Below are 13994 nucleotides of genomic sequence, written 5' to 3'. Positions count from 1 at the left end.
GCCTCACATAACATAGAAAAAAATAAGCAAATGGTGCCTGGGTTTGGGATTAAATACATATGATAGTAATATATTCGTACATGTTTTGTTGGTATCTGTACAATTACAGCTTTAAATTGCCCAAGCACATTCAATGATCGCATACATTGAGCTCTTCAGTGATGATGCTTTTGGGAATGGAACCTAAAACAACAAAGTTTTGGATAAACTACGACTATTTTTGCCTTAAGTATCAAACTTTCAATTGTACGAAATTAACTATATATTCCATATGATCTATGATTTGTGCCCACAAATATCACCAGATTTTCCAAGAGCCTTCTAAGGAGTGTCTGCTCCAACTGTTGCACGCGTTTCTCCGGGAGCAAAGAATTTTGAATGTGCCTTACGGAGTGGCCGAACTTGTGATAAGGGACAAAGTACTTGTTCTACCTCGGGCAATTCATTTACTGCGGCTTGTAAAAACGGAGGTTCGGACAAAGTGAAGGGCGCTGCGAAATTGCGCAGGTCAATATACTGCAGGCACGATAAATTTTTTTGCTCAGAGCTCTTTGTGTTGTCCAAGGCGAGGATGATTCCTAAACCGTTTGAACTTTCACGAAGTGTAGCTGAAATGACCGGGTACGGGGTTGCGAGTACCGAATGATATTCAAGGCGCCGACCATCAACGATACGAATGAAAACAACACCCGAGTTACCTTCACTGGCCACCATCAACATGTGAAGCGGAGGTACGTACAGAAGTACATTAAGCGCCATGGAGGTTTCCATGTTGAGATAGTTAGAGAAAGCAGCTTTGATATTAAAGGCATCCAAACACTTGTATGTTGACAAGTCCCACAAAAAGACGTGGTTATCACCACCTCCGGACGCCAACATGTCATTGTCGACCAAACAGATACGAGACACAAAGCTGCACAATTGTTAGTTTTGTAAAGAACACAGATAAAAAGAAGTAACAATGCCGGATCAATAATAAAACTCGGGCATAAGTTGTTATCTCCCTTTGGGGAAATATCTAACCTTGCCCAAACATTACTTTCCTAAAGCATGAAAGGCTACTTACTCCTCATGACCTAAGCAGAATCCTTCAATGACATATGATTGAGGAAAACGAGAGACACGAATGTGTTCATCTTTATCTGAAGTGATGATGAGTTCGCGAGATGGGTTTTTTGGATCCTTGCAAATGAGTAATTGGGTCAAGATGGAAACATGACCTAACAAAGGATGAAAGTTATTGACCTTTTCAACACTAGAATGCTCAGCCGTCCCAATCGCCTTTTGCTTTCCACTTTTTGCTGCCTCAGCGGCCTGTTGCTCGGCTGCTGCTTGTTCCTCAGGATGAATACCGTTCTCAAGCAACCAGTTCTTTTCAATGCGGAAGACGTCTCCAAATTTGTCTGCATAAACAATATCACCGTTTTCAGAGCATTCTAGAGCGGAACAACGCTTTGCAACTTTGATAAGTTTAACGAGCTGTATTTTAGAATTAATGACGTTCCATAAACAAAGCGTTTTATCCTCGTTTACAGTCACCATAAAACTTCCATCCTTGCTATAAGCAACGAAGCGCACGGCTTGTCCATAGGCTGCTGCTTCTCTATGTTTTTGGTCTAGTTTATCTTCGTAAGAATACTCGTTTAACTTTTCGCCCGTTGAACATGCAAATTCTTTCAAAAAGGGCCCACTGCAACAAACAATAGAGTCGCTAAACTTATTCCACAGTACAGTTTGGCATGGGTGACGGAAAGTAGCAGACGACATTGAGGGTAATGTTAAGTTGTGTTTTTTCTCTCTGTTAGAGATCTACTGTTCTAAGATGATCTGCGGATGGGATCTGCGGCATATAATGTCGATCTCAACGATCTACTTACAACAGAATAGCTGGAACTTCAATATACGCTCTTAGGGTCTGGTTACGTTAGTGGAGTAAGAACAAAAACGGTGAGTTTACTATATGAAGTCGTATTTAGCAGTTTGTAAGAAACAGAATTAATAAAACCCTAGTATTATTGAAAAAGCGCTTACTATTTGAACGACGTTCTTAAAGAATCGGTTGTTTAAATTGTTTAGAGTGTGGTGTTAACGGCCTTTTTTTTCAAGGAACGTGAAGCAAGCGAGAACCAACTCCAGGTGAATTTTGTCTCTTGCAGTAAGTTGACTTCGGTGTGTCTGTTAATAAAGCCCATCGTATTTTAAACTATCTCAGTGGTATCCATGATTTCTAACCTTCAAAATAGTTATTTCTTTCAGAACCAACTCAAGAAATAACACTATGGCTTCTCTTAGACGTCCTATTATTCTTTTCGGTCCTTCTGGTGTCGGAAAATCGACATTGGTAAAACGTTTGATGCAAAATTACAAGGATCGTTTTGGTTTCTCAGTGTCTCATACAACAAGACAACCCCGTCCCGGAGAGAGAAACGGTGTTGAATATTACTTTGTTACAAAGGAGGAGTTCCAAAAGCTCGTCTCTGAGAACAAGTTCGTTGAATGGGCTGTTTTCTCTGGCAACATGTATGGTACTTCCGTCATGGCTATTGATGATGTGATTCAACATCAGAAAACACCGCTTCTGGACATCGATATGCAGGGTGTTATGCAAGTGAAGAAGAGCGAGTTGAATGCTCGCTACCTCTTTATTGCTCCTCCTTCCGTTGAATGCCTTGAACAACGCCTTCGTGGTCGTGGTACCGAGTCCGAGGAGTCCATCAGCAAACGTCTTGCTCAAGCTATTGCCGAGATCGAGTACAGCAAGCAACCTGGTAACTTCGACGGCATTGTCGTGAATGATAACCTTGATACTGCTTACAAACAACTCGAGCAATTTTGCTTGAAGGATGAGTAGGGATTACACGCCCTTTTATTCATTCATGATACAATTCAGCAAGACTTTAGAGTACTTAATCCCATTAGATACATTAAAAAGTTTCAATGGTATTGCAAAAAAAAAAATTAAAAAAAAAAATATCACTGCAAAAGCATATGCATCAGTTTCCTAATTCCATAAAGCGCGGGACTTGTCAATCATACCCATGAACAACGGAAACGTCAAATTCGCATTCATGTCTGTTATATAATCATATTGGTACTCACAGAAACATGTATTTACAGCTCGTCTATTCGTCAACTCTCACACTGGATATGTTTTTTTGACAGCTCGAAACATAAGTACGATTTTTTGCATTAACAGTAAGAACATAAATTTTGTTAAGCCGAAAGAGAAACAGAATCCATTAAAAAGATGAAATAAAAACTGCTGTTTAGTGTTTTTCCTATTAAGCTTAAAAGGAAGATTGGAGTTTCAACGGACGGTAAAAGTATGGATGGAACTAAAGGAAAGAAGAGAGACGAGATGATGGCATAAGGAATAAGGAGAACAATCATTTGCGATTCACAGCGTTCAGGAGTATTAATGTCTGCAAGCAATGTCATACATCAACATGCCTACAGCATTTGAAAGCGAAAACTGCTTAAAGCTGTCAACAAAGTGACAGCTTAATAAAACTCGGGTATAATCTGAAAAGTTGATCATTGAGTGGAAAACACAACATCTTCTCACAGAACTCGATCAGCATTTCCGTGATTTGGTGCATCACTGAGCTTCTGCGAATCGTCTGAAAGGTTTGAGAATGATGTATTGGAGTTACTTTCGATTGGATGAGTAGGATTTTGAAGGGTAGAAAGCGAAGCATCACTTCGTTTTGCCACGGGTGAAGACGGGGAAATGATCGCCGTGTCACTTTGTTTAGCTTCTTCAACACCGGTGGCATCAGCCTTTTCCCTAGAACTATTACCAGTGTCTGAACTGTCAACACTCTTATACTTCTCATCCTCATCGGATGAAGGTCGAAGAATAGAAATGAAAGTAACATAGGGCTCGTTCCGAGCAGGCAACTTTCCAGAGCCGCCAAAATCGAACACAGCCCAGATACTACCAAGAAGAAAAATCGCTATCGTCAACGCAGTGAGGAAACCAGCCCCACCGCGATCCGATTCTGTAGCAGGTGTAATGGTAACATTGACAGTGGTTCCATGAGTATGAACACCAGCGCTGGGATCTGAGCGTTGATCTGAAACTGATGAAAGCTTTTTGGGAGTAGGAGCATAATCAATCAACAAGGTGTTTATCGCATCCAAAGCTGCTCCTTGTTGTCCGACGCCATACGTGCTATCCCACGTCCCATTGTTCCAACTCCAGTGAGTACCACAAGTAACGCCATCATATCCGCCGCTACAAGCCAATGCGGCGGCGACCGCGCTGCCTTGGACCAAAGGCATAAGGGTATCATGTGTGTATGGAGCAAGCTGCATTGCGTAACCAAAAAATCGAATAAGAATACCCTTGAATGAAGTCTGGTCTAGATTGCAGTTATTAAAGTACTCACACTGAGGGTCCTGCGCAATATTCTCTACAAAGAAATAATTCGACTTCGTAATTAAGCCATCCAACCGTCCCTTCCACGTATCACTGCCATTCGTATAGTTATACATATAGGCCGAACCAGCAAGGTACACACCCAAATTATAGGTCCATTGCCGTAAGTTGAGTACGGAACAGTTATTTGTGATATAGGAACCATCGTAGACTGAGTAGTCCGTAGTGTTCACAAACCCAACATATTCTGACCAATCCCAAATTTTCTCGGCCCACTCTGCATATGTTTCGTTTTCGGAAAAGCGAGCCAATCTTGCAGAGAGCTGAAATAGTAAACCATTTGAGATTGAGTTCTTATAAGTATAACCACTAAGCCAGGGGAAAGCCTGCCAACGAAGACCGCCCTCGCAAGAGTTTATATCCCAACGTGCGACTTGCAAGTTGAACACAGTTTGTGTAAGCTCCAACCACGAGCGCGATGAATCGGGAGAAGTGAAATCATTCTCCGCAGCCGACATGGCTGCGAGGGCCCAAAAACCCTGGTCATCGTTACCCAGGTTGAAATACTCCGATGATGGCTGATAATTGTAATCTTCACCAGCGTTGTACACGAGAGCATCGTGAATTAGACTTTTATACGTCTCATTGTTGGTAACGAGCATGGTGTTTAACATAGTCGTCAAAGACGAACCAGTCTGCCACCAATATGAACGTGTAAATGAATCTGTAGACGCATTCCAGTAGTCAATTAAACCCTTCTGAACAGTTTCTATGCCAGAATAAATGGAATCTATATGCGCGAACACAATCAGTTAGCAAAACGTGAACCAAAAGCACCCGAGCAATTCAACGGCACCACAAATACAATTCGTCCATTCGAGTGCGGAGTAAGTTGGAGAACCACATACCAAGGCTGCTAATGTTTAATTCAAACGCGACAACAGTTTGCCACGCAAAAGATGTACAGAGAAGCCAATTCAGCCATTGACGAAACTTCATTATCGTGAAATGTCTCTGTCTACGGTCTGTTTGCGCAGTAGGAACACAAGAGACGCCGTCTTGATGAAGTCGACTATTTCTCCTTTTTCTGACAAAAGAAGTCCAGACAAGGACAACAGAGAAAGAAAACCTTGTAAAAGGTCGTACTTGAAATAGTTAACGCTGCGTATTTGCGGCGATTTCTCGTTGTTTATGCAAGAATTGGAGGTTGGCTGTGGGTGAGTTCATTCTAGTGAACCTTTCCGTACCTCTCCCGAAATTCATAGTGTAACACGTCATTGCCTCGGAATGCCAGAAAAGACCCACCAAAATGGCCACGGGATCGGATGCTGAATCTGCATATACCGGTCACAGAGCCGACAGCGTCCAATAAAGGTCGGGATCGCCGAGGATCATCGAATGGATCAAGGACAAACCGGGGAATATGAGCAGAGATTGCATTTAAGGTTTGCAAAGTAATTCAGTCAGCGCAAACATGTACTAAAGAAGTCAACTAACAATAAATTAGTCGTAGGGCTCAATTGGCCATGTTTTAAACCTCAGAAAGCGTTTTTGGTAAATACATAGTTTTAACGCGTAAATGTGCATATATTGGCCAAAAACCCAACGTCCTAGTGGTTTCCAGTATTGCTAGGAGCAGTGAACATAGCTTTAAAAGTAGTGCGCCGAATATGTTCACATAGATCATTTAAATAATTGATAAATCACGCCAATTGATAAGAACGAAATTGTCAAAACCTGTTCCTTGAGCGTTTTATAGGCAAACGTGAAACAGCGCCAAAATCAGAACAAATTAACACCAAAAGAATATGCAAACACAGTATGTAGCTCCAGGTGATAAAAGAATGGTCGATAAAAACACAGAATGCCACAAAGAAATAGACAAATAGACAAAGAGAGAGAGAGAAAAAAACGAGTTTTGGAAACGTAACAGACACTGTTAACACATGTATGAGCAGACAATCAGAAAAAAATGCCTTACATAGATAATGTCAACAATTTTGAATCAATAATTTAAAGGAACAGCCAAATAGAGCAACTTAGTAGCAGAAAAACAAGCAAAGCAGTGAAGAAACGACTCCAATGTTTGTCTTTCGTCGTAGCAGGTGAAATGACCACGGTCGAAGAGGCAGAAGCAGAGCCTGCATTCGGATTGGAAGCAGATGTGCCACCCGTACTTTGGGTAAGTGGAACTTGCATTTTGTCAACCAACAGTGATTGAATAACTTCCAACGCGGACAGCTGCTGACCAACACCATAGTTGCTATCCCATGTACCATTGTTCCAGTACCAACGAGTACCACATGTAACAGCATCTGAGCCGCCTGAGCAGGCGAGAGCAGCAGCTGTTGCAGAGGTTTTCATTAATGGCATGATGGTGTCATAAGTGTATGGTGCAAGCTGCATTGCGTACATCATAAATCGAGCAAGATAACCTTTGAAAGAGGGTTGATCTGTGTTACAGCTGTTCGAAGTTTCACACTGAGGATCGTAGATAACACCACCGGAAAAAAAGTGGTTAGAAGCCTTGGTAATAAGCCCATCCAATCGTTGTTGCCAAACTGTACTGCCATTCGTATAATTGTACAAATAAGCTGCACCACCCAAGAAGACACCAACATTGTATGTCCATTGCGTTTCCGTGAGCGTAGAGCAGTTGTCTGCAGTGGTAGCACCATCGTACACCGTGAAAGTACTTTCATTGAGAAAACCCACCGTTGTTGTCCAATCCCAAACCTTCTCCGCAAATTCAGCACACGTATCATTAGCAGTGAATCGTGCAATACGGGCAGCAAGCTGGAACAGAAGGCCATTGGTGATGGAGTTCTTGTATGTATAACCATTGTTAAACGGGTAAATCTGCCAGCGGAGACCGCCATCACACAGCGTGGTGTCCCAGCGCGCAACTTGTTCATTGAAAACAGCTTGGGCCATCTCTAACCATGATGAAGATTGAGATGAACTCTCGGTGAAGTTTAGCTCTGCAGCAGACATCGCAGTAAGAGCCCAAAAAGCTTGATCATCGTTACCAAGATCTAAGGTTTGACTGGAAGGAGCAAAATCGTTTTCATCTCCAGTATTACTCAATAAGACCTTCGTCACAAGATCATTGTACGTTGAGTTTCCCGTAAGATAATAGTTGTTCAGCAATGCATTCATTCCTGCACCCGTCATCCACCAGTACACTGTGAGAAATACGGTTGTTGATGAATCATAGTAATTCATTAAACCAGATTTAACGATATTAAGCCCATCTAAAATAGAGTTCTCATCGGTTACGTCTAAAGAGAATGCAAAACTTAACCTAATGCAGGTGAGAAAACCAAGAAGCACAGTTGTTATTTTCATGATTTAATCAAATGAGGAAAACAACGGCTAAAATGATAGAAATGCAAGATAATAAAATGAATGAAAATAATATGCACAATTATATGAATAACGGCTCGAAATGGCAATTTTTTATGGGTAATGGCAAAGGGGACACGAGTATGCGTCTACAATTGCATTTGGGAGGCTTGGTAAACAAAGCGGTGGCGGTCATAAAGAAAACATTGAAAACCCATGTTGTATTCAAATACGCAGTTATTATGTATCGCTTTTATCATGTTTTTGTTCTTACTGTTGTTTAAGAAATCTTTTATAAATTTAAGACTAAAAAAGGACCCACACACACAAATGCACACAAGACAATTTTACATTTAATGTACTTAACATACCGTTCCAGTACTGCTTCAATTTGAAGAACTGTTTTTTTAGCGGACAGACATTCTTATATATGCCTTTGTCTAATGTTGGTTTCATAAGTTTTAACAGGGAGAGATACGGCATGTTGTTTTAAAATGATACTGTTCTGCAGACATAATAAGCATTTTCAAACAGCTGTTTTATATTATGAGGTTAATACATACTTCATCTAGTGCATTGAGCTGTTGACAATGGGAAAATTGCTTAAAGAATGAAGTTCACGGTGTAGCTGTTGTGCTGTAGTGGATGCGTCCCCTTGGACGTCATTCACCACCAAAAATGTAATTTTATGCACTCGACCTGTCGAACATGTCAGACCCTCCGAGTACGATACAACCATTGCTCTAAATTATTCACTATACTTGGTTGAAAGGGGTTCTTATACACATAGAAGCTATTAGAAAATTTGACTCAGCTTAGCATCAAACTATCAGATTGAAGAACGATCTTTATAAGACGTTAATTTCATCGAGTGAATTTTGAGAAAAGGGTTTGATAGTAACGAAGTTCCAACTTTTATCCTTTAACAATTCACACTGAACCGTCTCAATTGTTTACGAGAGAACAAAGAGCCTACGTTTCAAATTATAACATAATGCAACCAATGGTTAAAGCTGAGGAAGAAGACAAGTACGAGGATGAAACAGGAGATCTTGATACTTCTGGAATTGCTTCTAGAGTTTGGCTGGTAAAACTCCCTAAGTTTCTTCTTGATAAATGGAATTCTATTCCGCCAGATCATGCAGCGGACCTGGGTTGTGTTCGTGTTATGAATGACGAAATTCAGCTTCTTTTACGTGATAGCGCAGAGAATATGGACGTTCCCAAAGAATACAACCTGAAGGTTATGAATAAGTATGTACGGAACTCATACGTTTTTCGGGAGTTTGAGCAACCTTCTGGTTCAAAGCAAACTGCTCTCGTTGGAACTGTTGCCCATGAATGCAATGTGTCACCTGTTATTAACGACGATTATCGCCGTGTTATGCACAAGCGTGCGCTGGCGGCGAGTGCTCCCAGACGTCGTGTCCAAATGATTGACGACAGGGGCGGAAGCCTTCTGGCACCTGGTACTCTAGGCGCGCGCTCAAGAAGTACTACTTCATTTATTGTACGTGTAGTAAATACTGTCCTTGTTTGGTTCATACTAACAGTGTTTAGCGAAATGTTAAGCCTCGCACCGGTGAGGTATTGAAGAATGCTCGTATTCCCAGAAATGAACTCCTTGACATACTGTTCAAGTGTTTCGAGGACTACGAGTACTGGACCCTTAAAGGTCTTCGTGAATATGTCAAACAACCGGAGGTACGCATAGTTGCCTGTTAATAATGAGCTTGGATGCATTGATTACTAACTAGTACAATTTAGGTGTACCTGAAAGAAGTCCTTGACAGCATTGCCGTACTAAACAAACGTGGTCCATATGCGTTGAAGTACAGCTTGAAGCCAGAGTATAAGGGAACGATGAATGTGGCTGCAATGGAGCTAAAAAGTCAACAAAATGCCATGAATGCTGCGTCTTCATCCCAACAAGGTGCCACGTCTCCAAAAAATTATGATGATGACAAAGATGATGACAACGTCGAAATGTTGGACGTCATTTAAACCTTTCTTCCGTAAAGCTTTTTTGATTTTCTTTATTTTTATTTTCAGCGAATGAATGTTTCCATGGTTGTGGGTTTCTTGTCAAACAGTTTCCAAAAACGTAAAGTTTCATCACCAGCACCGGTAACGATTGATTGTCCATCTGGGCTCATGGACAAGTACAGTACCCGATTTGTGTGGCCTGTAAGGTTGACAACATTTTTTAATGTTGGATACTTCCATACCGAAATTTGGTTTCTAGCATAACCGTGTGTTGTCACGATTTCGTTTGAAGTTTTCGACCATGCTAAATTGCAAATTTGTGAACCCGTGTTTAACGAATTTTGAAGTTTTCCTGTCAACGTGTTGTGGATCTTAAGCGTACGATCAATGGTGCCTCCTCCGCTTGCAAGAATTCCACGTTGATGAGGACTCCATCCGATGGCTTTCACAGCGGCAGTATGCTCTCTGAAAGTATACAGCGGCCGGTCCGAGCGGTGGTCCCAGACTAAGAGTTTGTTATCATTACCTCCAGATGCAAGTTGGCCCTGGCTACTGTCCCATTGAAGACCACAGATCTCTTGTTCGTGAGCTCGGAGAAGTTTAGTAAAATGTTGTGACATTCTCAAATCATGGTGAGCAATCAATTGGTCACGGCCTCCGCTTGTCAATACGTTATTGTTCCAAGCAAGAGCCGCAACCCTTAAGAAGTGCCCCGTTACGACTCGTGTCCGCTGACATGTCTCGGCATTCCAAATGTGGACAAGTCCAGAATCAGTACCCACTGCAACATGGTTATTTTTTCCTGTCCACAGCACACTGGTAACATGGTTATTGGGCCCAAAGTCATGCAGTTTAACGACCTTTCCAGTATGTGCTGACCAAAGGTAGACACAACTAGCAAGGCCGACAGCCAGTACATTTGATGCTCCCCAGTCGATAAGATTTAAGTAGAAGTCATCTTCAAGATAAGGTGCGTCTAGTACTTTATAAGGTGTCCTTGACAGAACCCGTTTAGGTTTTTGAGGGCGTAACAACATCTTTTGAGACTCTACCGATATGGGTGACAGAGAGTAAGATTTCCGAATTGGACTATCAACACTTGGGGGCTCAACTTTTACCTCCTTTTGTCGACCATAATGAAAGGTTCTATGTTGATTTGTAATTTGATGTCCAAAAAGCTCACGTGTTAGCAACTCGTTGAATTGATTCCGTGCTAAGTTTGTTAATTGACATTTCGAAGACTTTTTTAACTTACGTTCATTAGAGTCTTCGTCTACCATATGCTTGGTAGAGTAACTCTTCGGTACCCGCTTAGTTATAAAATCTTGGGCGTGTGCGTTGCTAACATTTCTAATTGGAATAAATCTGTCTCCCATCTTCGAAGAGTCTTAATTGACTATACAGCCAACGAAACAATTGCTGTTTTGATGGCAGAAAGTACGAGATGAGCAGCCTTTTTGAACCTGTTTAATTGCGCATTTCGAAATAGCTCAGGTTTGAGCCATATAAACAAACTCCCAATCGAGTGTTAAAGAAAAAGACTCAGAGCTGCAGTACTTCTATTATTACTTAATGAGCCTTAAAAAAGTATGGAATTGACCTCACTATAAAAAACTATCCGAGTCACTACGTAAGGATGGATGTTATAAAATGTTTACGGTAGCATTATGAATTCATCTCGTTTTTGAAACCTTATGGTGTGAAAAGCATCAGTTACCTTGCGAATGTTGATGTGCGGAATAATTCCGTTATGCTGAAGCTACAATGTTAGTATTCTCAAATTTAGTAAATCCAGTTCTTACCTTTCCCTGAGCTGTATTTTTTATGTTAAGTAGAAAAGTTTCATAACTTTCTTTCCCATTAGCTTCATCATCAATTAGTGCACTTTCAAACAGTTTGTACTCCACTTGATCAACATTTTTGCGAATGTGTTCTGCTGTGTTAAAGTTAATGGAAGTGATAGCTGACAACTGAGAACAAATATTAGCGATTTGTATAAAGAGTCTTGACGGTTGTTCGCACATAACTTCCGTTCCCCCTGTATTTTCGTTGTGAAGATAACCCGGACAAAGCAATTTAGTAACAGCGGTTGAAGCATTTTCTTGTAAAAGGATATACACTTTCCCATATGTAAAGCATAAATAACATCCATCTGTTTGTATGTTCTTCCGTGACGCGGGAAGAAGTTGGGGAAAGTTAAACGTATTCTGATTATCAAAAAATCCCTCTTGGAAATTCAACGTATGAAGTGGAAACAGTAAAGGATACAGAAACAAACAAATGTATGTAATACCATTCGTACGTATCTTCTGATTGAAACAACTCCTGAAATTCCCAAAATCCAAAATCGAAGAAACAATGGGCGACTTCTTCAATGCAAACATATAATACGGAAATGTTTTCAGGTTTGGGGAAAACCAGTCTTTTTGAGGATTTCCATTTGCTTGGACAGCGTTTGCATATTCCACCATAGCTGAAATACACTGCTTTTGAATTCGTTTTTCCAGTTTAGTTGCTGTACTGTATAAGGAGCGCGATAGAGTATCTTTAGCAATAAAAGTAATAATTGCTTCGCAGTCGGCAAAAGAAAATACTTCAAGTTTGTTTTTAGCGAATAATGCATCATAATTGTGACAACGAAGATGGAGGCTGCCATCAATAGCAGTGTAATAAATAGCAAACTGAAAGCATGCATAGGGTAAATTAATTGCCTTTACCTGCTGCAGTTCAAGCGCTATACAAGTATGGGATGACACACCTCCTATCAAAAACTCGTTTGTTTCCTCTTTTTCGGGAGATATTCCGTTTAATACCTTCGAAGTCCTGTAGCCAGAGGGTGCATAAAACGAGTATAAAGCACAAAAACCTTCAAATGAAAGAAAAGTTTTTATGAGGTCAGCAGAAAAAGAACAAGCAGCTTCATGTTTCGTTAAGTAAAAATTATTTTCGCCGCCAGTCATAAAACACATCTGCTCATATGATAAGTCACAGAATTTTAGTTCTTGACAAAGGACAAATAGATCAAACACAATGCCTTTCTTTAAAAAATCAAAACCAAGAGGGCTTAAAGACTTGAACTTACTCCAGTAGCTAACTCCTGATACAGACTCTACAGAGCTTTCAAGTAAGAATTTAACACCATTGTCTCTTCTACGCAACGCAGAATACAAGGAGGCTAAAACAATTTTTCCTCCAAACGGAGCAAGTAATTCTTGAGCAACAAAGAGCCCCGCCTTCAGTGATAACGATGCATCAGAGGATAAGCCCTTTTCTCGACCGATATGCACTAAAACATTAAGAATAGCATCCTTATCCTTAACCAAGTCGAGAAAAACTGCTTTATGGTAAGGAATTAAAGGATCGTCCAAATCAGGAATAATCAGTTTAGTAAAGGAGTTTCCCTGTCTTTGATACATATTTATACAACTGTCGAGCGTCATAAACGCAATTTTAGTATTTTCATATTTTAATGAAAAGTCTGGGTTCAATATCATTTCAGAGATACCATTTAGAACAGTTTGAGCATAGCCATTTTCAAAGGAAGCGAAAGAAGTATCAATTATGAAAATAACACGAAACTCGTAATCTTCCGGAGCAATGCTAACAGTAATGTCGATGGAAGCGGTACCCGTTCCTGAAGCTGACTCGAATGCCTGTTGGTAATTAGACTGCGCGAATGTATTTTTGTTTAACTTCGAACAAAAACTGCAAATCCAAGCACTGCCGTTTTCAACAAAAGGGCAACTGCTGTTAATGTAACCCTCACACGATTGGCATCTGCCGAGCATTATTTCCCCCTCCCGAAGTTGGGCAACACTATAATTATTACAGTTCTTTTGTCCATTAAATGGTTCACAAATCATGGAGAAAGGAAGAGAAGAAGGACAATCTGCAAATACCTTCGGTACTCGTCTGAACGTTGAGCGAAAATAATTTGGTGACACATGAGATACATCGTTATTTTGATAACAGGTAAGTGAACTAGGAAGGTCATAGTACAACTTCGAATTCCATGGATTATCTTTATAAAAACACCAATTTTGAAGTCGTTGAATAACAATAGAACTCACAACATCGCCTAGTTCGACAACATCAGAGCTTGAGGATGACACCGAGTTGCTGCCCTCAAATTCAATGAAATCACTTGGATGCACATTGACAGTATTGTCAGAGTGATTTCTTGAATTTTTAACTACTAATTCATTACCGTCATCTTGTATCATCATGCCACGCTTGCTGAAAGTGCGTGCGCTGATGTGTAAGCAGTCAAACAGATTTATGT

The 13994-nt window shown here is 40.6% G+C and overlaps 7 protein-coding genes across 7 annotated transcripts; 2 read left to right on the top strand and 5 right to left on the bottom strand.

Annotated features, from left to right (window-relative positions):
- Positions 1-36: 36 nt before the first annotated feature.
- SJAG_04848 (tRNA (guanine-N7-)-methyltransferase subunit Trm82) lies at positions 37-1817 on the bottom strand. The gene is made up of 2 exons (XM_002175885.2): positions 1067-1817; positions 37-913 (listed from the first exon to the last, which is right to left on the bottom strand). Exons 1-2 carry the CDS (start codon positions 1765-1767, stop codon positions 322-324), a joined length of 1293 nt encoding a protein of 430 aa, XP_002175921.1. The 5' UTR covers positions 1768-1817; the 3' UTR covers positions 37-321.
- Positions 1818-2009: 192 nt separating this feature from the next.
- Positions 2010-4643, top strand: SJAG_04849 (guanylate kinase). Its single transcript, XM_002175886.2, has 2 exons — positions 2010-2155; positions 2244-4643. The coding sequence occupies exon 2, from the start codon at positions 2279-2281 to the stop codon at positions 2849-2851; it is 573 nt and encodes a 190-aa protein (XP_002175922.1). The 5' UTR covers positions 2010-2155; positions 2244-2278; the 3' UTR covers positions 2852-4643.
- Positions 3562-5380, bottom strand: SJAG_04850 (mannan endo-1,6-alpha-mannosidase; the record flags this gene model as incomplete). Its single annotated transcript, XM_002175887.2, has 2 exons — positions 3562-5171; positions 5290-5380. The coding sequence occupies 2 exons, from the start codon at positions 5378-5380 to the stop codon at positions 3562-3564; spliced, it is 1701 nt and encodes a 566-aa protein (XP_002175923.2).
- Positions 5381-5587: 207 nt separating this feature from the next.
- SJAG_04851 (mannan endo-1,6-alpha-mannosidase) lies at positions 5588-7993 on the bottom strand. Its single transcript, XM_002175888.2, has one exon. The coding sequence runs from the start codon at positions 7727-7729 to the stop codon at positions 6395-6397; it is 1335 nt and encodes a 444-aa protein (XP_002175924.1). The 5' UTR covers positions 7730-7993; the 3' UTR covers positions 5588-6394.
- Positions 7994-8491: 498 nt separating this feature from the next.
- SJAG_04852 (transcription factor TFIIF complex beta subunit Tfg2) lies at positions 8492-11865 on the top strand. The gene is made up of 3 exons (XM_002175889.2): positions 8492-9236; positions 9287-9430; positions 9494-11865. The coding sequence occupies exons 1-3, from the start codon at positions 8721-8723 to the stop codon at positions 9728-9730; spliced, it is 897 nt and encodes a 298-aa protein (XP_002175925.1). The 5' UTR covers positions 8492-8720; the 3' UTR covers positions 9731-11865.
- SJAG_04853 (fizzy-like protein Mfr1) lies at positions 9405-11354 on the bottom strand. Its single transcript, XM_002175890.2, has 2 exons — positions 10968-11354; positions 9405-10925 (listed from the first exon to the last, which is right to left on the bottom strand). The coding sequence occupies exons 1-2, from the start codon at positions 11086-11088 to the stop codon at positions 9775-9777; spliced, it is 1272 nt and encodes a 423-aa protein (XP_002175926.2). The 5' UTR covers positions 11089-11354; the 3' UTR covers positions 9405-9774.
- Positions 11367-13935, bottom strand: SJAG_05344 (Sec23/Sec24 family protein; the record flags this gene model as incomplete). Its single annotated transcript, XM_002175891.1, has 2 exons — positions 11367-11471; positions 11515-13935. 2 exons carry the CDS (start codon positions 13933-13935, stop codon positions 11367-11369), a joined length of 2526 nt encoding a protein of 841 aa, XP_002175927.1.
- Between the last annotated feature and the right edge of the window lie 59 nt (positions 13936-13994).

This window comes from Schizosaccharomyces japonicus (genome assembly GCF_000149845.2).
Source record: "Schizosaccharomyces japonicus yFS275 unplaced genomic scaffold supercont5.2, whole genome shotgun sequence".
NCBI lineage: Eukaryota > Fungi > Ascomycota > Schizosaccharomycetes > Schizosaccharomycetales > Schizosaccharomycetaceae > Schizosaccharomyces > Schizosaccharomyces japonicus.
The sequence above is the reverse complement of the archived record's forward strand: the minus strand, read 5'-3'. Positions and strand labels throughout refer to the sequence as shown.

Excerpts from the sequence above, each read along its gene's own strand:
- SJAG_04848 (XM_002175885.2), bottom strand. The coding sequence starts at position 1,767 with ATGTCGTCTGCTACTTTCCGTCACCCATGCCAAACTGTACTGTGGAAT. Across the intron at positions 914-1,066 it reads TTCTGCTTAGGTCATGAGGA|CTTTGTGTCTCGTATCTGTT; the intron begins GTAAGTAGCCTT and ends ACAATTGTGCAG.
- SJAG_04849 (XM_002175886.2), top strand. The coding sequence starts at position 2,279 with ATGGCTTCTCTTAGACGTCCTATTATTCTTTTCGGTCCTTCTGGTGTC.
- SJAG_04851 (XM_002175888.2), bottom strand. The coding sequence starts at position 7,729 with ATGAAAATAACAACTGTGCTTCTTGGTTTTCTCACCTGCATTAGGTTA.
- SJAG_04852 (XM_002175889.2), top strand. The coding sequence starts at position 8,721 with ATGCAACCAATGGTTAAAGCTGAGGAAGAAGACAAGTACGAGGATGAA. Across the intron at positions 9,237-9,286 it reads GAAGTACTACTTCATTTATT|CGAAATGTTAAGCCTCGCAC; the intron begins GTACGTGTAGTA and ends AACAGTGTTTAG. Across the intron at positions 9,431-9,493 it reads AATATGTCAAACAACCGGAG|GTGTACCTGAAAGAAGTCCT; the intron begins GTACGCATAGTT and ends AGTACAATTTAG.
- SJAG_04853 (XM_002175890.2), bottom strand. The coding sequence starts at position 11,088 with ATGGGAGACAGATTTATTCCAATTAGAAATGTTAGCAACGCACACGCC. Across the intron at positions 10,926-10,967 it reads AGACGAAGACTCTAATGAAC|CACGGAATCAATTCAACGAG; the intron begins GTAAGTTAAAAA and ends TAACAAACTTAG.